This window comes from Protopterus annectens, chromosome 4.part0 (assembly GCF_019279795.1).
Source record: "Protopterus annectens isolate FY-2018-M chromosome 4.part0, PAN1.0, whole genome shotgun sequence".
In the NCBI taxonomy this organism is placed as follows: domain Eukaryota; kingdom Metazoa; phylum Chordata; order Ceratodontiformes; family Protopteridae; genus Protopterus; species Protopterus annectens.
In genome coordinates this window covers 1,057,470,512-1,057,495,488 of record NC_056733.1, presented here as the reverse complement: position 1 = coordinate 1,057,495,488, position 24,977 = coordinate 1,057,470,512, and the positions used below count along the sequence as shown (strand labels likewise).

The window sequence follows — 24,977 nt, the reverse complement described above, 5'->3', positions numbered from 1 at the left end:
CATAATAAAACTGCTTGAACAGAACCCATGAAGACTCATTTATTATATCGAGACAAGATGAATGATAGCCATGTCCAACTTCCATTCTGGATTACCTTCAGGGTCTGTTGCTTCTGCTAGGTTATACAAGGTCTTCATGAAAGGTGTTTTTCTTCTGAGGCCTCCACTTAAAGATCCTACTCCTCCATGGGATTTGACTGTCGTTCTACAAGGCATGACCCAAAGTCCCTTTAAACCACTAATTGTGACTTGAAATACATCCCTGGAAGTTTACTTTCCTTGTTGCTATTACTTCAGCAAAAAGGTTTCCGAATTGCAAGCTCTACCCTCAAAGCATCCCTACATTTTTTCACAAGTATAGGGTTTTCCTCCATTCTAAACAGTCTTTTATGCTGAAGGTTGCCACTTCAGCTAATATCAACCAATGCATTTATATTACCAAAAACCAGTGCTCTTTCCTAACTATTCTTAGAAAGGGGAATACCTCTTGCATTCATTACACATTCACAGAGAGCTTAGTTTCTAAGCAGTTTAGAAAATCAGAGTGGTTGCTTCCTTTTCCCTTTATCGTAAGCGTCAAGCTGTTTCAAAAGTGACAATAGCAAAGTGGATTATTAGCTGCATTTCTTTTGTTTGTGAAAGGTATCATTTGAAGTTGCCTGGTCCTCCAAAAGCGTCAGCAGCTTTTTTTTTTCCAGGATTCCCATTGATGACATTTGTGCTGCAGCCACTTGGTCTAACTCTCATACTTTTGTGATTCACTGTGAATTGGATATTGTGTCCAGGAGCAGAACATCCTTTGATTCACCGGTGCTCCGGCATATCATTCCTTGAGGCTGCCCAAGAAATTGCGTAGCTGTGGACTCTGACACATACGTGAAGCAGAATAAGGACATCAGATTTGTTTAGTTATGTACTTAACATAACTTGGTATTTTACCTTCCTGCCCAACCATCCGCCTCCAATGAACATACGGTTCTAGAGGATCTGCATCGGCCTCTGTTGGAACCTTGGTTCCAGGTTGAGCTCTTTATCTTTTCTTCTGTTTTTAGGGGGCAGCAAACTTGATCTGAGGAGCTTGGACTAGGGACAGAGGATGGGTCGAGGAGGACTTTGAGCCTGGAAGCTGAAGTCTGTGGGAGGTGGCAGAGTCAGATCCAAGGATTGGATCCAAGACCTATGTGAAGCAGAGATAAGACAACACTGATAGTAAGTTATGGTAAGTACATACATTTCTCCTGATGTGTGTGTATACATAAATACCAGGTCTGAGTGTCCCTGTAGCTGGTGATAATGGGGGTTATATTTGCCTACACCAAGCTTTTCACTAAGAAGCTATGTTTAAAATCTATCTTTGCAGTTGCTTGAAGCTCAAAATTTCAAAGTTTTGTGATTGTATGTATGTTCCTACAGATAACCTTTCAATAATCTCGGGTAATTCAGGATTATACCAAGAAAGACTCTCTATACCAATGAATTCATTAAGCGTTTATTAGGGACTCAATCCAGTCAGATGACCACTGCATGCTACTTACATTACAATGAGCGAGTTTTCCCTTTGCATGTCTGTCCATGTTCTATTTATATGTGTAGCTTTTCGGTTCTTTTTTCTGAAAAGGGTCCATTTTTAACATTAATCAGGTTATCGTAATTAAAACAAAACGAGAAGTAATATGAAGTTCACTTATCGTGTTTGAAGTTGGACAAAGCAGTTAGCATCGGAACTATTTCTAGCTGTGTGATGTCGAATTGCTGTTTCATGGCACAGCAGAAAAATGAAGTCTATTCTTCCAGCTCCAGTGGACTAGTAGTACCACTTAGTAGCAGCAATGTGTACCATGTCCTTTTCATGCCTTCCAACTGCAGCCAGAGAGAGGACCTTGGTATTTGTGCAGCGCTGTGCTGTTTGTATGTCAGCTAGCTTGTCTTGGAGAGATTACATCCAGTTTAGTCCATGCTAGAGTGGCATAAGGATCTCCCCAATAGTCGGTTTGGTATGTCTATGGCCTACAAGTAATCTTCTGCAACTTCATGTTCAAATTTTTTTTGTCAAGGATTAGGACTGAATTATTTTTCCTAGAAGTAAATCATGGTGATATGTATGGCTTAATGGCGTTTAACACTCTTGCTTTTGTAGGTCATCGAATCTAAACTGGAAGCGAAGGAGAAGGAGTTGGAAGAAAGCCTGAAACAACTGGAACAATCCAAAGAAGAAGTAATTAAACTTCAGGAGAAGATGTAAGTAGTCAGTGACATGTTTGGATTGATTATGCGGTGCATTTTAGATTCTATATTGTGTTACTTTCTTTAAATTGCTGACTACAGCTGGGAGAACATTTTTATTATATTTGTAGATTTGTCATATATGGAACAGTGTGAGTTTTTGATTGGGAAAAGTTTGACACTTGAATCACATGGTTCTCTGAAGAGATGGTAGTAGCACTTGAATGACTGTGCATCCTTCTTGCCTTGACCTGCTTAAGCTACTTGACATCCCACATGAAGCATTAACAAGTTAAAGCATTACAATTCGTCTATTTGCTATTCAGTGGGTGTTGCATTGGTTTTAACAGTAGAGCACAAGCCAGACAAGGAGATGCCCATCTTTTGAGGGGATACCAGTGGTATCCCATAGGGCTGTTTATTGGAGATGGATTTTGGGGCTATTTCGTGTCAACTGACTGGGCTGTGACAGCAGCTCTTAGTTGCCTGGCAGCTGTACCAACATTTCCAAGCCACAACTGCTCAGTTAGCTCATTGCATTTGCATTACCCTAGACTTTGCTAGAGGAAGTTGTTTTCATCTGTGCCTTTGCTAGATAATCTGTCTTTATTTCAGATTGCATTTCTGAGCTTTTGAATAGTTTCATTAAGTTTAGTGATAACTAATGTTTGGGTAATTCTCTCCTCCCCCACTGTTGATTGCTACCACTTTGGTTGTTTTGGTGTATGTATGTTGCCTATATGGTTTGTGTTGAAAAATACTGAGTGATAGACCTATAGAAGGTCTTAGTGTGATAAGTTGTGCTTTGCTTCTTACCATCAAAAAGACTGCCCACACATGACATGCACATCAAGAAACCAATCTCACAACAAGGATCATTGTTACAAATGTATCTGTTTAGGGTTTTCCAACCTTGATGGTCTAAATCATTTGTTCTAAAATCAGTAAGTGAACCCTAAACAGAAAGACCAACAATATTTTAATTCAAATCTATCTTCTTGTAGAAGCCCCCTCAAAAATCTAGTCCTAAAAAGATTTAAGTACATTCATAGGGAGGACAGGTCTAAACCTCCAAAGCATAAAAGAGCATTCTAATTGTCAAGGACACCTTCTTCCTTCCAAGGTTCCTTGTAGGGAAGAAAGTGAGTCCATTTATTGAGTTAGGCAATTTTAAACTTTATGCTATGCGAGTGAAGTGTGTGTTGCTCTCGGAAAGAAGTGCAAGTGGAGTGCATCATATAAGGTGTGTTTCATCCCTGAGTAAAGATGATCATGGGGGCTTCTGAGTTGGACATCAACTACAGTAAGTTTTTGAGGATCATGTTTCAGGCCCATTTGGATTTGGTACTTTTGCCATTCCTACTTCAGTGCTGGAAGGTAGACAGCTCAAACTCAACTGCAGTTATTGTACCAGACATGTTGAGGTCAGCATTTTTTTTTTTTTTGGTGTTTTTGAACATTGTTTATGCTGCTGTGATGCCTCTGCCTGTCTTTAGGTTGGTGCTGATGATGCTGACGTTTTTGGCTTAGGCAGCTGGGTGAAGATTTGAGGGCTTGGGTCTTTTCGGTGCAAACCCATTTGGTGGTGTGGCCTGAATGATTGGGTTTTGCACCTATATGGAGGAGAACTCCAGTGATTTTGCTGATGCCATTGGCATGGGTTGATTATCTTTAATGTCCAATCACAGGTTGTGATCTCTCTGCAATGAGACTTCCACCCTGCATGCTGATGATCTCCGTGTTTCACTGTTGCAGTCATTGCATTTGGGTAATCTGCTGGCAGGTTGCTCTCAGTTGGCCTGAATTCCAAAGTCTTGGGTCCTGTGTCAGTTGCTGTCTTCTCTTCCATGACGTCAGATCATCAGGGGTATAAAACATGCAGCCTACGCCATTTTCTTTAGTCTTTCTTGCCGAGTGGTGCCCGAAACAGAAGCATTTTGTAAGTGCCGGTCGGCTGACTATCGAAATATTCTAGTTTGAGTTTCAGAACCGAAGTCTTCACTAAAGCCAAGTACCCCATTGGGGACATTTTTTTCTTACTTTTTACCGATGTCAGAAAAAGTTAATAATTGTATTACTTGTGGGAAGCAAATACCTCATAAGGATTTCCAAATATACTGTATTCCTTGCCTAGGCCCTGATCACAACGTGCCTGGCTGTCGGTTTTGTGCTAGATTTAACCAACGCACTATTAAGCATCAGTATATTTTTGCATCAAAGTATTTTGGAAACAGATTTAACTACCCAGAAATGTCATCTGATAGCAATCAGACTACCAGAGTACATAAACGCAAAGTAAAGGACAGAGAAAGGCAGTCGAGATCCAAAATCGACGAAGCTTCTCCTAAGCCAGTCGCTGGTACTCAGTGAGGCACTTTTGCAGCCCCTGATACCCGCTACCTTCGAGTCGCAGTCCTCTACCGACACCCATGTGGAGTCCGGCATGCCGCAAGATTCTCAAGGTATTGGACCGACGGATGTATCTCCCTCTGATGGGTCCAGAGCCACTGAGCTGGCACCGGCTTCTGAGGGTCTATTCAGACCGCAACATTTGTATATCAAACCTATGACAGCTGCAAAACCAAAGACAAAAGCAATTTCTAAACCTAAAAAAAATGACGCCTGAGCCACGTGCACAGGCCTCTGTGCCTAAAAAACATGATCAAAATGGCTGAAGACCATATTACCTTGATCAGGGGTACCCATCCCCCTCCAGATAAGAGGCCTAGGCAAGACACTGATTATGAATCTTCAGATCGGGTTTCTATTTCTTCTGATCTGAAATTATCTTTACCTCCCTATGAGGATTCTGATGCTGAGGAGTCTATTCCATCTGAGGATTATTCATTTGGAGAAACCTTGCATACTTTGAGGGAGCATTTTCACTGGGAGAGTCAAGACTTCTCAGAATCAAAAAAGAGGCTCAGGGATTTCCTTCTCCCTCAGCACAAACCTTTAGCCATTCCCCCTGTTTTAGACATTGTGGATGATGTGTTTTCGGAGTCCAGCCTGACCCCTGACTCCTTACCTCTGGCTCCCAGTAAGCCTGACTGATATTACAGGGTACCTGAGTCACATACATTTTTATTTAGAAACCCTGCTGCTGATCCTGAAACTATTTCACAGGGTCCAAAGGGAGTTAAGGCCTTAACAGCAAAAAATCCCACCCCCTCTGACAGATTCAAGGGCACTGGACAGATGGGGAAAAAAGGTTTATACATCTGCAACCTTGGCAATCAGGGCCTTAAACTGTCAATTTCATATGCTTAAGTACCAACAACATGTTATGGGATTGCTGAAACAGAAAATTATGTTGATTTCAGAATGTGCAGAAAATATAGATTTGCAGGAATTATTCCATGCAGCTGAACAAGTTGGAAAGCATACTTTGCAATGTGGTTTTGATTCTTTAGAGACCTCCTGCAGGGCCGCAGTTACTGGATCTGTGACTAGGAGGCATGCCTGGTTAAAGGAACAAAATTTGGCTGATCATGTTAAAGCTAAATTGCTAGATGCACCTTTACAGCATGACTCTGTTTGGTATTAAGGCAGAAGAGGTTTTAAAGAAAATGGAAGACAAGGCTAAGTCTATGCAAACTGTTAGACTTCTTACAAGTGCAGCCACCAAGATTCAGTAGACACTGGCCTACAAAAAATTGGTCCTTTCCTGTGTCAGACAGAGCTGAAAGGGGCAAATCCAGATGCCCTAAGGGTTCCAGATACAAGGCGCAAGACTCATACAGGTCAAAGCAGTGGGGCGCATCCACCTCCAAATCTGGAGGAGATGAAGCGCAAACCTACAGAAAACAATCCCAATGACTTCCCTCTGCCTACACCAAGCACTTATCTTTTGGCAGCACCCATAGGGGGTAAATTACCACTTTTTGCTCAAAATTGGCAGTTAATAACCCAGAACAAGTGGGTACTAAACATTGTATCACAGGGATACAGATTCCATTTCCACACACTGCCAATGGCAAATGGTTGGCCAGATCTGCCAAAAATCAATGGGCAGAGACATAGAAACAGGTTACATCCTTCATGGATATGGGGGCCATTCAGACAGTACCAGAACAGGAAAAGCGACATGGTTTTTACTCAAGGTTGTTCTTGGTGCCCAGAAAGGAAAAGGCCTGGCGGCCAATACTGGATTTATCAATTTTGAACACATACCTGGACATTTCAAAATGCTGACTTTGCAGCAGCTTCTGCCCATGCTGGGCAAGAAAACTTGGCCTGTGACTTTATGCATATCTGCATATCCCAATAAGACAGTCGTGCAGAAGATACCTCAGATTCAAGGCTGGCTTAATGCATTACCAGTTCTCTGCACTGCCTTTTGACTTGTCTACTGCACCCAGGGTCTTTACAAAGTGCCTGGCACCAGTAATTGCATTTTGCAGTCAAAGTAGTATACAAATATTTCCTTACTTGGACAACTATCTCATTCAAGGAGAGAACAAGGACACTCTTCTTCGACACCTGGCATTTGTGAAAAGGTTACTAACATGCCTAGGGTACACAAACGAAAAGAAATCACAACTGGTACCCTCTCAAAAGATAACATTCCTGAGTGGAAGCTTGACTACAACTGCCCAGATTGGCTTACCTCACGCCAGACAAAGGCAACTGACTACTTACTTCAAACTGGCAACAAAAACCCTGTCTTCTGCAAGACAAATTCTGCAGGCTGTGGGCTTCATGGCATCCTGCTAATTCCATATGCAAGACTGCATATGAGGAAACTTCAATGGTTCCTAAAAAGTTTATGGAGTCAACATTCACACAGTCAGGAAACAATGAATGTTAAGTTGTCTATCTCGCCTTCATTCTTGCTGGTTGGGTTCGGAGCCGATCCTCTGGTCCGACTCTGCCATCTCCAAAAGCTCGAGAGTGGTTTACTGGCTCGAGGCCACCCCATATCCCATGATGCCTGGCGCTAAATATCCAGATCTCGTTTGCCGCTTCTGCTGCGAGGTTGTCTTACTAGCTCAGGTCGTATACTTTCATTGTTTATCTGTATTTTTGATAAAAATTATTAGGGTGTTTTTTTAGATTGTAGTCGTTACAACCTTTCTTAGCCCTTTTTGTACCTATAACTTTCTGAATCCCTCCCCTTCCCTTCAGAAAACTCGTTTTAGAGGGCCCCCCCTCTTCACATAGGTAGTCGTTTAGAGACCTTTTTCTCTTTTCCAAAAAAAAAAAAAAAAAAGTTTAGTATGTACCTAGTTTAGACTTATTTGTTAGTTGGTAGCATAGAATATTGTTTGTAACTCATTGCTGTTTTTTGGGTGTGATAACTTTAGTGTGTGTGATAGTTCCCCTATTTTTTGTGTATTGATCTTGGTGTTCCTTCCTTTCAGGGATGTCCAAGGATACCAAGGTGTCCAGATTCAAGAAGTGTGACTCATGCTGTCAGATGATGTCTCTGACAGATGGTCACACTTCTTGTGTCTATTGTCTGGGCACTGCGCACCTGCAGGACTCTTGTTCGGTTTGCCATGCTTTCAGCCCAAGAGTCCTGCAGGAGCATAAAAATAAGTTAACCCTACGGGGTTTGCTTAAGCCCCAGGATTCACCGGCTAAGGCTCAGCCCGTGAAGTCCTCTAAGCCACCTAAACCTTCGGCTCCCAGTTCGGAGCCGTCGTCATGTGAAGCTAGTACTGCTACCTCGGTTCCAGCCAGAACCGATGTGCCTTCCTCCTGGTCGGTTCCAACACTCACTTCGGAGCCGTCGGTGAGTCGAAAGAGATCTAGATCTCCCTCCCTCGAGTCGACACGCTTGGCTCTGTGGTCTCCTCTGCTCCAATCGGAGCACAGTCATCGGTTCTCCCACTCTTGTCGGTCCTCAAGGCTTTCAGATCACGACGTGGAGAGTGGTCAGTAGGCTTTTGAAATCGCAGGCCCTAGATAAAATGTTGTCCCACCCCCCTCATCAGGTGTCTGCTCTGTCCATGTCTGCAGTTATTCCTCCTCCGACTCCTCCCTTGAGTTCGGAGCCGGAGTTTGTTGGGGTTCGAATCGTGGAACCGGCGGCACCGATGCTTCTCCTTCGGTTCCATCGTCTGCTCCGATCACTTCCTTGGTACCGTCCTTGGAGGGATCTGGGTGCCGAGACTCCCTCGGCTCCGAGGGGGCGAGTGGCATTTGACCCTTGTCCGACCCTGTTCTCCCCCTTGGAGCTTTGGCGCAGGTGAGCTCTGCTCCTACATCGGCTTCGGAGCTGTCCCCCTCAGTGCGGAGAGAGATTCCGATATCTTCGGAACCGGAGGTTTCTCTGCATCCAAACAGGGACGCCTTCGAGGTCATGAGGAGTGTGCGGACTCCTGAGTCAGCCCCACGATCATCCCCATCGGCTCTTCCCACTATGGTGCGTGCGTCTGCCTCTGCCCCTCCTCCAGACCCCAAGCACGGGGAACCAACGCTCCAGGGCACCCCCTTGGGTGCATCTTCCTCTTCCAAGGCCTCCCCTGATCTTTCAGAGGAGCCACCTCGTAAGAGGAAATGCAAGAGGAAGCATGTTGACTCCCCTGAGTCTGTCGCATCAGATACCGACCTAGAGGATTCGTAAGGGTCCCCGAGATCCCCCTCTGAAGATGTCTCCTTCTCAGACATCCTTGAGATGCTTAGGCAGAGGGGGAACTGGACTACCCTAAGCCCTTTCGAGGATGAGTCTGTATTCCTGGATGCGTTTGGATCCCGACCTTCCACCTCCTAGATGTCTCCACCTTTCGACCCACTGATGTCTGTGGTGGCTCGGAAGGAGTGGTCAGCTCCAGACACAGTGGAACCAACCCCCAGAAGACCCGCTAAATTCATAACTGCACCAAAGGATAAACAGTTTTTGACTAGTGTTCCTGTTGATGCCATGGTGGTAGCGGCGGCCACAAAGAAGGAGTTGGCCGAAACTTCATCTGTCCATCCCCCTAACAAGGAGTCCAGGACGATGGACAGATATGGGAAGCGAATGTTCTCTTCAGCGAACTTTTCCATGAGGTCTCTGAAGTATTTGTGCCACTTTACCCGTCTTCAAAGGGATCTCCTTAAAGAGCTTGGAGATGCCCTCCAAGATCCATCAGCTGAGGGGGCCCAGGCTAAGGTAGCCTCCCAGCTGGCGACTCTCAATTCAGTGGTGAACTTCTCCATGAGGCACGTTTCTTATGCAGCAGATGGTGCAAGTAGAGCCGCGGGCACAGGCATTGCCCTAAGGAGGCATGCTTGGATGCGGCTATGTAACTTTGCGGAACCTTTCAGTGTGTCTTTCACCAACACACCCCCTTTGATGGTTCCTCTCTTTTTGGATCACAGGTGAAGGATACCCTTACCAGGTGTGAGCAGGAAGGCAAGACTCTCTCTGCCGTGGGAGTCCGTTTTTCCACTCCTTCCAGACCATATCCCAAGGGTCAGAAGAGTGGACAGATGTGGTTCCAGAAATCCCAGGGAGCCTTGCCGGACACGCGTGGTGAGTTTCCATCCAGTGGCAGAGGAGGGAACAATAATAGACGCCGCCCTCATGGCAGAGGGGGTCCGCAAAACCAGGGCAGCAGAGAATCCTTCTCTGAGAAGCACTTTCAGGATCCCTGAAGGGTTGCCCGGCTGCCCACCTCTGGAGGCAGTCGGGGGAAGATTATCGCTGTACCCAAGAGCCTGGCAAGACATAACACAACACAAATGGGGTACAGTCTTGTATCCAGAGGCTACAGAATTCCCTTTGTTCGCACTCCCTTATTGTTAAACAAGTCCCCTTCCAGATGTTCCACCCAATCTAAGGGATCAAGCAGTTCAAGAAGTTTGAAAACTGCTAAGAAAATGGGCCATCCAGCAAGGATCCAGAATTTACTCCCGGTTCTTTTTGGTACCAAAAACGACTGGACTGGAGACCTATTCTGGATCTCAGCAGACTGAACAGGTCTGTACAAAGAACAAAGTTTCGGATGGTCACACTACAGTCCATTTTACCCTTTCTGGGTCAGGACAATTGGATGTGCTCTATAGATCTTCAGGATGCGTTACTACCACATCAAAATGGACAGACGCTCCAGAAGATTCCTTCACTTCTGCTGGGAGCCAGCCATTATCAGTTCAGAGCTCTGCACTTTGGTCTCACCACAGCCCCCAGGGTGTTCAAATGTATGGCAGTAGTTACCGCTCACCTGAGACGGCAAGGATTCCACGTGTTTCCGTATCTAGACGACTGGCTCCTCACTGCTACCACCAGGCATCACCTTCTGCGAGCCACTATCGAGACTTGCTCCAGGCTAGGTATCACAATAAATTTCAAAAAAATCTGCATTGTCGCCCTGTCAGTCTTTCACCTTTATAGGCGCAAATTTAAATACAAAAGACATGTCAGCAAGCCTTCCACCAGACAGGGTATTAGCAATTCGCCAACATGTGCAGGTTTTATTAGCATGCAAAAGAATTCAAGCCACATTCGTCCTCCAAACTCTGGGTCTCATGGCAGCAGCAATCATACTTCCTCTAGCTCGTTTTCACATGAGGATTCTCCAGTGGCTTTTCACCCAATGGTCCTTCCAGCAGCTTCCGATGTCTCACATGATTATGATAGAAGCATGCAAAAAGCACCTTACATGGTGGATGGGTCTCCACATCAGTGCCCCAGGGCAGACCATTTGTGTACCCCCCCAGTTGCTACGGTGACCACAGACACCTCCCTGATCGGGTGGGGGGGGCATTATCAGGGCAGAACAGTCCAAGGCACCTGGCAACCTCTCGAGTATCATCTGCATATAAACGTCTTGGAGATGAGGGCCGTGCTTTTAGCGTTGCAAGCTCTTCAGGACTCGCTTCCTACCGGGACCATTGCAATTCAAATGGACAATATGTCAGTACTGTGGTACATCAACAAGCAGGGTGGAACCAGGTCATACCCCCAATGTCGAGAAGCACTCAGACTCTGGCAGTGGGTGATCTCTTCCCAATGGTTTCTGATCACAACGCACATCCCTGGGAGGTCCAACATCATAGCAGACAGGCTGAGCAGAGCAATTCTCATGCCTCATGAGTGGTCTCTGAATTAGATAGTTGCGGACCAGATCTTACGCAAATGGGGCCAACCTTGCTGTGATCTTTTTGCCACCCCCCTCAACAGCAAGTGCAGCAATTTCTTCACTCTCCTTCCACTTCCCGGACATTCCCCCAGAGACTCTCTAGTCCACGATTGGCCTCAGGGACTTCTTTATGCATTCCCTCCGTTTCCCCTAATCCCGAAGCTAATACAGAAAGCTACTGTATTGGGTTGCAAAATGATCCTCATTGCTCCTTACTGGCCTCGACAAATATGGTTCCCGTTCCGGCATCATCATCTTCTCGAGCAGCCTTGGACTCTGGACCTAGTTCCAGACCTTCTGATCCATCAATCGGGCGGGCTGCATCAATCTCTGCAATCTCTCCAGCTCACTTGGTTGCTCCACTTCCAACTTTAGCCAGGCTTCCTGATATCTCCCCCTCTGTGCATGAAATTATTTTATCATCGCACAAGTCTACGACTAGAAAAACTTACGCTAGTAAGTGGAAATGTTTTTCTTCCTGGGCAGAGGCTAAGAGTGTAGACCCCTTTTCAGCCCCTGTACACCACATTTTGGATTTTCTTGCGGAACTCTTTCATGCTGGGTCCGCTTCCGCTACAATTAGAGTTCAGTTAGATGCAATTTCAAATTTTCACATTGGCCTGTCAGAAAATATCTTGTCTCATAAGCTATGTAAAGCTTTTCTCAAAGGGACCACTCTGCTCAGGCCCCCAGTGAGAGATCCTCCACCTCCGTGGGATCTAAATTTGATTTTAGCTTCTCTAATTTTTCCCCCCTTCGAACCTGCAGCATCTTGTTCCCTGAAGTTTTTATCTTGGAAAACCCTCTTTCTGGTAGCTATTACCTCAGCCAGAAGAGTTTCGGAACTTCAGGCTCTTTGTATCCGTCCTCCGTACCTAGTGTTCCACAATGACAGGGTTGCTCTCAGGACTAATCCTTCCTTCCTAAAGTCTCTTCAGAGAATAACTTGAATCAGTCCATAGACCTTCCCGTGTTTTTCCCCAACCACTCCGAGGACGGAATATAAATTACATCAGTTAGATGTTCACAGGCAACTACGCTTTTATTTGCATAGAACTAAGGACATCAGAAAATCGGACCAACTTTTTCTTATGCTGAAGGTAAACAAGGTCTTCCAGTCTCGAAGGTAACCTTATCCAGGTGGTTGACTACTATCACATTTATCTATCAACTGAGGAACAAAGAATTGCCTGTTAAACCAAAAGGTCACTCCACCAGAGCTTTAGCCACTTCTGTGGCCTTTCAGGCTAGGTTGCCCATGGAATCTATTTGTGCTGCGGTTACGTGGGCCAATCCACATACTTTCATTTCATATTATAAGTTGGATGTGGTTTCCAGGAGCAGAGCAGATTTTGGTTCCACTGTTCTGAAGAGTTTGTTCCGATGTGACGCCCAGGAATTTAGGTGCTAGGTACGCTGTCACAACAAGCAGGAATGAAGGCGAGATAGACAACTTAACATAAAGACGTTATGTACCTACCATAACGTTCCATGTTAGTTGTCTTCTCACCACCTTTCTTGCGTCCCACCCTCCATCCCCCTATCCTAGTAGACTGAAAAGAGTTCCTTATGGTTTTCACTGGCTGAGCCTTCTCTGGCTATTCCTTTCTGCCTAGTAGCCTCAGTGGTAGGATTTATACATTCTAGGATAGGATTCTCTCCTTATGTCTGCAGTTAGATTTACCAAACGAGATCTGGGTATCTAGCGCCAGGCATCGTGGGATATGGTGTGGCCTCGAGCCAGTAAACAGCTCTCGAGCTATTGAAGATGGCTGAGTCATAGCAGAGGATCGGCTCCGAACCGAACCAGCAAGAAAGAAGGCGAGAAGAAGACCACTAACATGGAATGTTATGGTAGGTACATAACTTTTTTCCTCTCATTCCCTGCCTGCAACAGGAGTTTCTATGGTGGGCAAGGGCCTGTCACCAAAACATGGGACGGCCCTTCACTCTACCCCCTGCCAGCCAAATCTTAACAGACGCATCAAATTATGCCTGGGGGGCCCATATGGCAGGAAGATGCATTCAGGGCATATGGGCACCAAAGCAAATGCATCTACATATCAACCAGAAAGAGATGCTAGCTGTTCAAAATGCCCTAACAGCCTTCAAGGACTTGCTTCATCCAGGACAACTACTAATAGATGGACAACACCACAGTCTTGTGGTATATAAACAAGCAAGGGGGCACACACACATAACCCCCTTTGTAGATTAGCCATGGCACTGTGGGACACAGCTTTGACCTTTCAAATACATCTTCAAGCTCAATTCCTGCCAGGAAAACAAAACACTCTGGCAGACTATTTAAACAGAAACCTTATGGATCCTCACGAGTGGAAACTAAATCCACAAGTCTTCAGCATGATAACAGAGAAATCTGGGAGCCCAGACATGATATATTTGCCTCTCCTCAAAATTATCAATTGAAAAGATTCTGCACAAGGACTTATCACAGACGAGCATGGAAAGTGGGTGCCCCATCCTTCAGTTTACGCCTTTCCTCCTCTGCCTGTTCTACCCAAGGTCCTCCAAAAAGTCAGGCAAGAGAAGCCAAAGATATTAATTGTCCCGGACTGGCCCCGCCAATACTGGTACCCAATCCTAAGGAACTTGTTTCAGTATCCAGCTTGGACCTTGCCTCAAAAACCATAACTACTGTCCCAGTAAAACAATCAGATCCTGCACAATCCACTGCAGACTCTGAACCTGGCAACATGGCTAATCATGTAATCATGCAAGCGACACCTCTCAGTAAAGCTGTGATTGATGTCATTTTGGAAGCCAGAAGGCCGAGTACTCGAAAATCTTATGCTTACAAATGGAAGAGATTCTGTGCTTGGAATCGAGCACAAGGAACTGATGCAGCAGAACCACATATTCCTCCGATATTACAATACTTAACTGAGATGTTTGACAAAGGCTTATCTTTCTTATCAATCAAAATCCATGCCTCTGCCATTTCGGCTCATTACAATACAGAGCCACCGATCTTTTCTCATCCTTTACTAAAGCAGTATCTTAGAGGAGCCAAAAATGTAAGGCCTCCTAGAAGATCACCACTACCTGCATGGGACCTCAATTATGTGTTGGAAAAGCTCACCCTGCCTCCATTTGAACCAGGTGTGCTACTGCCAACGTAAAGTTCTTATCATGGAAGACAGCTCTGCTACTAGCAATTACTTCAGCAAGAAGAGTTTCAGAGCTACAGGCCCTCATGGTTGTAGAGTCTTTTATCATATTTCACCCAGACAGGGAGTCTCTGAGGACAAATCCTTCTTTTATGCCTAAGGTGATTTCCAGTGTGGCTCTTAACCAAACAATTCATCTGCCAATTTTTTATCCAAATCTGCAGAACAAAGGGGAGAGAATTCTGTGGACGTACACAAACAGCTAAGATTCTACTTGAGCAGGACTAAAGCTCTAAGAAAAACTGAACAATTACTAGTGTCATATGCTGCAGGATCAGAAGGAAAGGCTGTTTCAAAGCAGACAATTTCAAAGTGGATAAGCCACTGCATCCGTTTCTGCTACTTAAACCATGGTAAACCTGTGCCCAAGGGCAATAGGTCTCATTCCACCAGAGCTGCAGCTACTTCAGCAGCCTTTCTCAGAGTACCACCAACCAAGGACATTCTAGAGGCTGCTACTTGGAGTTCTGTTCACACCTTTACAAAGCATTACCATTTGCCTCTTTAAGTCCAGGACAGGCTTTGCCACTGCAGTGCTGCAGGGCCTTATAGCCACACCTAATGCTGTTTAGCTCCAGCCTCCCAACCATAGCTTTGGGATTCTACCCAAATGTAATGACTGCAACAGTGAAACACTAAGAACATAGTACAGTTGTGTACACTTACCATAAATGTAGATGTTCGAGTGTATTCACTGTTGCAGTCCAGGTTACCCTTCCGCCATCTCCCTGTCATTCTAAAGTTTATCTTTCCTTCTCTATCTTCTACACCCTATGTGGTGTATTTGCTTGTAGATGAAGGGAAAGTTTATATTGAAGCATGTACATTTATATATATAATATTGCTACTTTTTTGGGGGCACCTGACATCGGGGGCAAGAAAAACTAAAGAAAATGGCGTCTGCTGCATGTTTTATACCCCTGACGACCTGACATCATGGAAGAGAAGACAGCAACCGATGCAGGACCCAAGACTTTGGAATTCAGGCCGACTGATGGCAACCTGCCAGCAGATTACCCAAATGTAATGACTGCAACAGTGAATACACTCTAACATCTACGTTTATGGTAAGTGTACACAACTGTACTTTTTCCTGGTTTCGTTTTTCACTTTACAGCACTTATTAGCTTCTTCCCTAGAACTAGTCTCACAGGTGATCTTACCTGGAGTCTTAGTTCATGAGATGCCTGTCCCAAGGAGCGCTTATTGTAAGAACAATACTTAGAAAAGGCTATACCGGGATCTTTGAGCTTGAACCAGAGTTGGATTCTTGATTGTCCTCCCCAGACAACTCCTCTCAAAGAATGCCAGACAAGAAAAGGTGCAATAGGAAGCACCTACAGTTGACAACATAGATCCTTGAGTAGAATAAAGCAATACTCAGCAGTATAAATGTCACCCAGTCAGCGAGTAAATGCGGCAAATAATCCAAGTAAAAAGGCTGGGAGACTACCAAAGCTAGCATCAAATCTTATAACTGTACAAAGAATGTATTCACTGGATACAAGGAAATATATGAAAAAACGTTTAATGGAGAACATACACACACAGTAAGTGCTTTCGCCGTAGCTTCTTCAGACGTTTTTTCATATATTTCCTTGTATCCATTGAATACATTCTTTGGACAGTTATAAGATTTGATGCTAGCTTTGGTTGTCTCCCAGCCTTTTTACTTGGATTATTTGCCTCCTAGATCCTTGAGTTTAAGTTAGAGGACCTGTTTCTGATGCAAAAGAAAGGTGGCTTGATGCCTGATTTTCTTGTCAGTCTTGGGCAAGTTTCTACAAGAGGCCCTCCTGGTGCTTTTAGGTTCATAGGCTCATAGGTAAATACTAAGCTATCTGCCCAAGGGCATTTATAAGCCTAGCCAGAATGTGTTGGCTTTCGCCACCCCCTTAGATTAGTTCCCTGTGCTTCTCTCCAGCAGAGCCATTAGTTCCCTGCGCCACTGTCCAGCAGAGCCACTGCAGTGATCCCTGGGGTAATTTTTCTGTTTCCCATCCACCCCTCAAGGTTTCTCTTGAAGAGTGTTAGTGAGGGGCTCTGCCTGATGTATATTGGAATCCTGTTCCAAAGCCTGGGAAGTCTCTGGGATAGGAATCTATCCCACCAGCATGTCCTATTTATTGTTGTGGTGAGGTTTATATCTCTAGAGCATGTGATTGTCCGGGATTTGTTTGTTTTTAGGTGAAGCATGTCCATCAATTCTGGGTTGGACATGGCCTTGTATGTCAGGCAGAGATCACCTCTGAGTAAGCGGTATGCAACAGAGTACAGCTGGAGTTTCTTGAGTCGGGCTGCATAGGGCATCTGTTTGAGGCCAGTAATCCTCTTGGTGAGGTACTTTTGTGGTCTTTCCAGCTGTTGCAGGTGTCTTGTAAGGTACATCCCAAATGGGGCGTTGTATTCTATGATGGGTCTAATGAGTGATGAGTAGAGGCGCACAACATAACATGTTTTGTTCTGGATGTGAACCCTTTTGTGATTAGGTGGGCCACATAGAAGGATTTTCTAATCACCTTGGCAATATGATTATCAAAGAAGAGATTACTATCTACTTGGGTCCCCAGATCCCTTATTACATTTTCTGTATGTAGGGGACTACCACCTATGTGGTAGTTTGCGGGTACCTTGTTTTTTCCAAAGGGGATGAGACTGCACTTTTTGGCATTTAATTTGAGGCCATGATTTTGACACCAGGTATCCATCTCAGTGAGACCCATCTGGAGGGTGTCTGTATCAGCCAGAGAATCAATTATGGCCCCTAGTTTGCAGTAGTCTGCGAACTTGGTCAGCCATAGTCCTCCTATGCTTGCCTGTACTTTTGAGAAGTATATACTGAACAGGATGGGTCCTAGGACTGAGCCCTGGGGACACCACTTGTAACCGGTTTAGAGTCTGACATAGAGCCTACAACTCTCACCATGTGGGTTCTATCCATGAGCCAGTTGGCAACCCATCTCGTGATGTAGGGGTTTATGTTCAAGCTGGTGAGCTTGTCTATAATACTAGAATGGGAAATGGTGTCGAAAGCCTTTGTGAGGTCTAGGTAGGCTGTGTGGACCTCATTTCCCTCGTCTAATGCCTTGGTAACCATCTCAAAGAAGTCCACCAGTTTAGGAGGCATGATCTGCCTTTAACAAAGCCAAACTGGGTAGGGTCCAATGTTTGGAGGTTCGCAATGTCTCTGTTAGAGTTCCATGATGATGCATTCCATAGCCTTGCAGACCAGGCTAGTCAGGCTTATAGGGCGATAGTTCCCGGGTTCTGTTGTGGCTCCACCTTTGTGTAGCGGGATAACTGTTGCTGTGCACTGCTCTGTGGGTACGTAGCCTGTAGAGAGGCTGAGTTTGAACAGTGTGTTTAGGTGAGGGGTTAGTTCATTTTGGAGCTCTTGTAAGACACAGCCTGACCATCCGGTTCCATTGAAGCTAATTTTTTTGGCTTTGGATAGGGCTGTTTTAACCTGTCAGTGATTGACGGGGCCCTACATTCTTCTGGTATGGTTATGGGCCCTTTAGGGGGTGAAGTTTGCACTAAACCTGTCTGCCAGAATGTTGGCAATATCAGTTGGTTCAGTGTATTTTGTGCCATTCTGCACTAACTCAGAGCAGATCTGAGAGTTTCCGCTTAGGTTCTTGACATAGCTAAAGATTGCTTTGTGGTTATCTTTGGAGTCATTGGCAATTTTTCTTTCGAAACTAGCCTTGGATGATTTAATGAGGGATCGTAGTTTCTTTGCTGTTACTGATCAGGGATGTATTTCCTTCTTGGGATTTTACTCTTTTTCTGTACTAGTTTCCACCTTCTGTTGTATAGCTTGTTTATGGCAGGGGTCCACCAGACTGGTTTCCTTTTCTTGGAGGAGTGAGTCTTGGTTTTACTTGGGATAGCATGATCCATGCAGTCCTGCAGATGCTCAGAGTGCCTTTGTAAAGGTTTCAGCAGCTTGGACAGCATTGCCCTTTAGCATGGGGGCTGTGAACCTTTCCACCTTTGTCTTAAGTAATGTGAAGTTTGCTTTTGAATAGTTTTTCACAGTTTCCTTGATTGGGGGTGGGGGCGGAATGTGGATATCCAGAGTGATTAGTCTATGGTCTTATCTAACCAGCAAGGGATTGACCTCCGGTGTAGAACACAGGTCGCCCATGTTGGTCATGACCAGGTCCAATATGTTCCTTCTGGTGGAGGTGTTGACCAGTTGATCCAGGGCATTAGAGTTTATAATTTCTAGGAAGCGTTGGGCAAGGGAGTTAGTACTTGAGTAGTTCTCCCAGTTTGTTTGGGTAATTGAAATCACCCAGTATTAGGGTGTTTGGTAGGACCTTCATATTTCCCAGTGTCTCCAGAAATGCGGAATGGGGGTCCTGGGCCATGGTGGGTGATCTGTAGCAAGCCACAAGCCACAATATGGATTGCAGTTTTGCCCATTGTTAGTTGCACATGGATGATCTCTGATGCATTGTGCTGCGCCACTAACCTGGAGGTGTGGGTATCCTTGATGAATATAGATACACCCCCGCCTTTTGTGTTTCGGTCCTGGTGCTGTGGCCGAAAGGAATGGTATGAGTTATAGCCTAGTAGTGCTGGGGTGCTATCAGGAGCCTTAACCAGGTTTTTTTTACTGCACAGATGTCGATGTTCTCCATACTGAGTGTGTGCATTTTGAGGTTTAGACTTCTGGCGTTGAGTAGCATTACCCTCAGTTTTTGGTTACTTGTGCTGTTTATGGTGGTGGGTTTGTCTTTTGAGCCTTGCCTAAAAAAGGCAATATGGGGGTGGCAAGAGCCGTGGCCAGTATTCGAAAGCCTAAGTATGACAGGTGCAAGCCATCTCTTGCAAAGCAACTTGACTTGTCAGGCATGTCATCCCAGACAGACAGATACTGGATCCCCTTTGAATGACATCAGAAACTTAGCCAATTGTTGAAATTGATAATTTTTTCTTTATACTGTGGCATCATTCTTGGTGAGGGCAGGATGCTACTCAGGGTCATACCGGCCTGGGCTACATGATCAGAGAGCTCTTCCATGTCTCTCCATGTAGTCCAGGGAGGTGCGTCTCACGTCATTCACACCAACATGGATAATGACACAGTTGTATTTGTACTTGTTCTGGAGTGACCTGAGTGCTTGTGTTATGTGGTGGAAACTGGCACCCGACCGGCAGCTAACTGCAACCTTATCCTTGTCCAGCCTAGTTAGTGGGACATCAGTGTGCCTGACTATAGTCTCGCCCATTACCAGTGTGTTGGGTATGTTATTTTGCGTTAAGGGCTGGGATTGCATGGCACACTGATTATGTGAAGTATGTGTTTCATGGTTGGTGATGGGGTGTGGAGGTTGCTTGGATCTCTGCTTTGGAGGTCTCTGTTGCTTTTGCAGATTTGTATTTAGAGCCTCAGAGTATGTTTTCATGTATTCATGTGTGGTGTTTGCCGGTGTTGGTTTATTAGGTCTATGTGAGACTGGTGGTGTGTTGCAAGTATTACCCTTCTCCTCTTGACTGTCAGTTCCAGTCTTGGGTTTAGAGAACTTTGCCTCCAGTTTGGCTGTATAATTGCATCTCTTGCATACGTTAGTGTTTGGTGGTAGGAGGAGAGGGTTGTCTGTGTACATGAGGCAGTTGTAACACTGTCTCAAAATGCCCAGATTCACCAGTTGGACTGGAGAGTACACTGGAAACTGCCCTTTGGACATGCCTTAATAGGTAGAGTAATATGTTTTTCTGATTGGCTGGTGGGTCGAATAGAGAGCCTTGTCCTTCTGGACAGTATAGGGGGGTCTAGTGCTAGGGTTAATTCGTGCTTGCTATGAGTTTTAAGCAAGTGCTTGACTGTGAAATGAATGGTTTGAGTGCTAAAGTTGAAGGTTTTTCTAGTTCCAAGGGAAAAATTGAAGAGTACACTTTGTGGAGCTGAGAATAGTTTAACTCTAGCTAAATGGCGCTGCCCGGTGCACAAAACCGCACAAATGTGTTTTTTATAGCAGGGAAGTGAAAGAGATAGAAATTAGCCAAAATGGCCGAAAAACTGCTAACTTCAGGGCTGAAACCACTCCTCCAGGGACAGATAGGCTGCTCGAGGCTCCCCTCTCTCACTGGTGAACAGAGAAACTTCCTTCTATCCAAGTAAGGTATGGGCAACACAGAAACTTGTAACTCAGCCCTGGATTCAGCAATAACCTGAAAACTGGACTATACTAGTTCAGAAAGGTGGGTAACAAGTGTATATATATATATATATTTTTTTTTCCAGAAAATAGAGTAGATACAATCAAAACAACACTTTAAATGCACAGAAAAGTCCATTGCACTTTAGTGTGTAACCTACAACAGTTAGATTGTTTAAATACAAAAATGACTTAATTCAAGTGCAGGCAGCAAATAAGTACAATATGTAGCAATAAACTTTTTAAATCACAAATTCGCTAAAAAAAAAACTGGCGTTTTAGGCGGAATTAGTTAAGACAGCAAGAAAAGCAGAAAAACGATAATCACTCCAAAGCCACTCTTTTGTGTCTCTGCTGCTGTAGACTCTGCAGAACACCTGGAAAGCACTTGCTGAGCAGAACACAAGTGTAAAAACTGAGCAAATGCAGTTTTTATAGCTGGGAAGTGAGAGAGAAATAAATTAGCCCAAAATGGCCAATAAACTACTAACTTCTGGGCTGAAACCACTCCTCCAGGGACAGATATGCTGCTCAAAGCTCCCCCCTCTCACAGGTGAACAGATAAACTTCCTACTATCCACGTAAGGTATGGGCAACACATAAACTTGTAACAGCCCTGGATTCAGCAATAACCTGAAAACTGGGCTATACTAGTTGAGAAAGGTGGGAAACAAGTATATTTTTTTTTTCAGAAAATAGAGCACATACAATCAAAACAACACTTTGCCCAATTAACCAGTTAAAAAGCTCTGGGTGGTACTTTTTGTGAATAGTCAGAAGAGTAGAAGAGGATGTGGCAGCACCATTACCTTGTAAACGTGTGTGATCTGCCCTCCATCCAAAGGACTGGAAGTGATAATTGAGGAATACCCTTTTTGATTGTCACGATGGTGGCTGCCCTAGTGATGACTCCCAGTTTGCAGAGCCTAGCAAAGAAAATGAGTCTTCATTCTCTACTTCAGGAATGGAGTTTAACACGCACGTTCTGTTGTGAGATCGTAGATGTCTGTCACTGGAAGAATTTGGAAGATGAACTTAATGAAATTATTCATCCAGGCCATCACTTTTATATCTGGTGTCAGATCTCTCTTGGGTTAACACCACATAGCTGATGGTTCAGCATTAGGTTTGGATTTTGACATGATTATTTGCCGTCATGCCTGGATCCACATAACTATTTCCAAAAACATCAAGGCATTCTTCTCTAATGCTCCTTTTAAAGATTCTGACGCTTTTTGCATCCCCACGTAAGCCGGACTAGAGGACAATGATGAGGGAAAAACTCGTTTAGCTGATGGTGTGAAATTTACAGCTCTACACTGTCTGTATTCTAGGACACCGAACTGCAGAGCGCACAAGAAAAATTTCTGATGCCAGCAATCTTAACCTAAGAACGGCAATGTAGACCCTGATAATGGTGGTCTGTAGCAAATGCCAGCATGGCTGATAGGTATGTACTTAAGCATACAGTCCAGGAAACCATTAAGGAGACCCAACCCATTTACCCCAAAACACTGTCTGGGTAATTGACTTAGTCACACTGTAGGCAAAAATGAGCAGGAGGAAAATCAAACCTTGAACCACAAAGCATCAGCTTAACAGCTCGTTGCCTTAATTCCCTGCTATAACTGCTTGGTAAAGTGGCAGAGGTTAACAGAACCAGGTGGTTTGTTGCCCTTTATCTAGGGAGCAGCAGAAGTTACCCTGATATGTTGCCCATTTGCTTCACTCTGAAGGCAGTTAGGGGGTTCTTGTTTATTCCTAGTACTTCAGGCCTTGATGTGCAAATAACCTTTCCTCATTTTACACAAAGATAAGGTTATCTTGTGCACTAACACTGCTTTCATGCTTGGTGATTAAAAAGTAGCACAAAATTGGACCATTTGGTTTACTAGTTCTTTTTTTTTTTCCTGCACACCAGAACAAAGCAGGGAGAATCCTAATCTCTGGATATGCAGACAGTTGAGGTGCTACATGGACAGAACTAAAAACGACAGGTCAGAAGATCTGCTGATGATGGTGAGAAAAGGTTAGCAGTATTTAATACAAACCATTTTCAAATGGATAAGATTGTATTTACTTTTGCCACATGACTTGTAGGAAGTTACTACATAGTGGTGTTGGGTCACACTCCGCCAGGGCCATAGCCATTAAGATCCAGCAGTATCCCCATTTTCCTCCGAAATTGCCTCAGACATGACCTAGCCAAGAACACTATAGAGGCACTGTTCAGTTACAACCTCAAAACAGGTTGCATAGTGAGTGGATGGCTGCAATGGTCATTCCCCAAGGTTTGGACCATCAACTGACCTTTGATCTACAGGTCAATAGTCTGACAAGTGTAATATGCAAACCAAGGAACAAATTATCATGGAAATGATCAAGGACAATGGGAGTTTGGCTTAGTCAAGGGAAGGTCTTGATACTCAACCTGGTAGACTTCTTTGCGAGGGATACCAAGGCTATGGATGAGGGGAAATATTGTGCACACTGCCTACCTTCACCTGGCCAAAGTGTTTGATATAAAACACTACTTTGGTATTGACAAACTCTCAGAACTAGGCATAAATCCCTACATAACTCGCTGGATTACTAATTTGCTCAAAGATAGGACCCAAGAAGTCCAAATTGGTGAGACCACTTCCACCAGGAGACCAGTCGCCAGTGTGGTACCCCAGGACTCTGTGTTGGGCCAGCTCCTGTTTAGCCATGCCTTATGGGAACTAATGACAGCATCAAAGGACTCTGGCTACTAAATTGAGTGAGACCATAATTTCCTCCATGACTCAAGCAATCCTACATGAGTGGCCTACAAACTAATTTGTGAGAGCCATGCATTAAAACTGCATTAAATTTCGAAGTGAAGAAATGTGTTGCAGTGCTTTTGGAAGTTTTCCACCCAAGCCAATTACTCGAGTGTTAAAACACCCCTAAGAGTTTACCATGTAGTTAAGAATTTGGGGACATATGTTGACTTGCCGTTTGACCAGCATGTAGCCAAAATGGTAAGATTCATTCCATGTTGCCCAGCTTATAAGAGGATGTTATCCAGATCCAAAGAAGTTACAGTAGCAGTCTTCTCAGCCCTTATCAAACCCATCATTGAATACAATGCCTCCTTTGGCATGTACCTAACCAGGCACCTACCTCAGTTGGAGTGTCCTGAAAGATTTCTCACCAGGAGAATCCAGGGTAATTATACTGTCCTACATAGATCACCTTAAAGACGGTCTGTTTACTCTATCTCCTACAGGTTAATAAGATATTTATATATCATACAAGGCATCCTCAGACCCAGCTCTGATTGACCTCTTGCACATCTGCAAAACAAACAGCACCAGGAACTTTAGGTTCAATAACTTGAATTGTGTCTGCAGCATAAAACATGCTAGAGAGACTGATATGCTGCGACTTGGAGGATCCCACACTATGAAGTGTGTCCCCATCCATGTGAAGTGGAGTTCTTCCCCAACCCTTTTCAAATGAAACCATCATTGGAAGAGAAATTGTAAATTCACCCCAGTCTGACCCCCATGTCTCTCATGGACAGAGGATGACAGTTAAGTAATCCCAAACCAACATCCGCCCTCCCACACACAAAACCCTTAGCTACCTTATTAACATACCCCCACAATATAGGTGTTTAGTGTACTGGAGGACAACTGGGTTGGGTTGCACAGCTAGGCTTATAAAGACCATGCTGGTGGTTAGCCTAATACAAACCTATGGACCTGTAAGACTGCCCCTTTGAAAAGGTTTCATTTTGGAAGAGGCCACTTTCTTCATATTTTACCCAAGTGCTATATGCAAAATTTTTTAAGGGCAAGAAAAGTGTTTGCTTCGTCCATCCTGAAGGACATATTGCCTTTTCTATTCTGTAATCAACCAATTAAAGTATGCTTACGGTTGTAGTTTAGTCCTTCTCAGTCTTCTCTGAAACTGAGGATACTAGTTGCTTTGATCCCCTTCATTTCTTGCCTTGAATTTTCTTGGCTGCCCTCTGTCATGTTCAGGAAGGTGTCCCCAGTTCAAAGGCTAGGACTCTTGTGCCTTACTTTTGGGGAGCTTTCAGCATTTACATTATTTGGGGATCTCTGCAGGCCAAGATGTTAACCTTTAGGCTGAAAGATACATATGAACAGAAAAGTAATGGGTAAATTCAAGCTAGGCAATATTGTTGCTGATGTGTGTAGCTACTGCATCCTGCAGTGGATATGTTGATTTTATGTACTTGCTCTATATTAAGTGAGTGGTGAGAGTACTATGAGTTGGGATGAATGAGTGGAAGGAGAGACTAGTAGTAGGTAGTTTCTTCTGTTTCA

At 44.4% G+C, this 24,977-nt stretch overlaps 1 protein-coding gene across 1 annotated transcript in view; it reads left to right on the top strand.

Moving 5' to 3' along the window:
- HMMR (hyaluronan mediated motility receptor) overlaps nt 1-24,977 on the top strand; it is a gene marked incomplete in the record, with an annotated part of 1,493,987 nt that overhangs the window by 655,072 nt on the left and 813,938 nt on the right. The window contains 1 exon segment of the mRNA XM_044068985.1: nt 2,138-2,238. Within this exon segment, the coding sequence (XP_043924920.1) occupies nt 2,138-2,238 (101 nt within the window).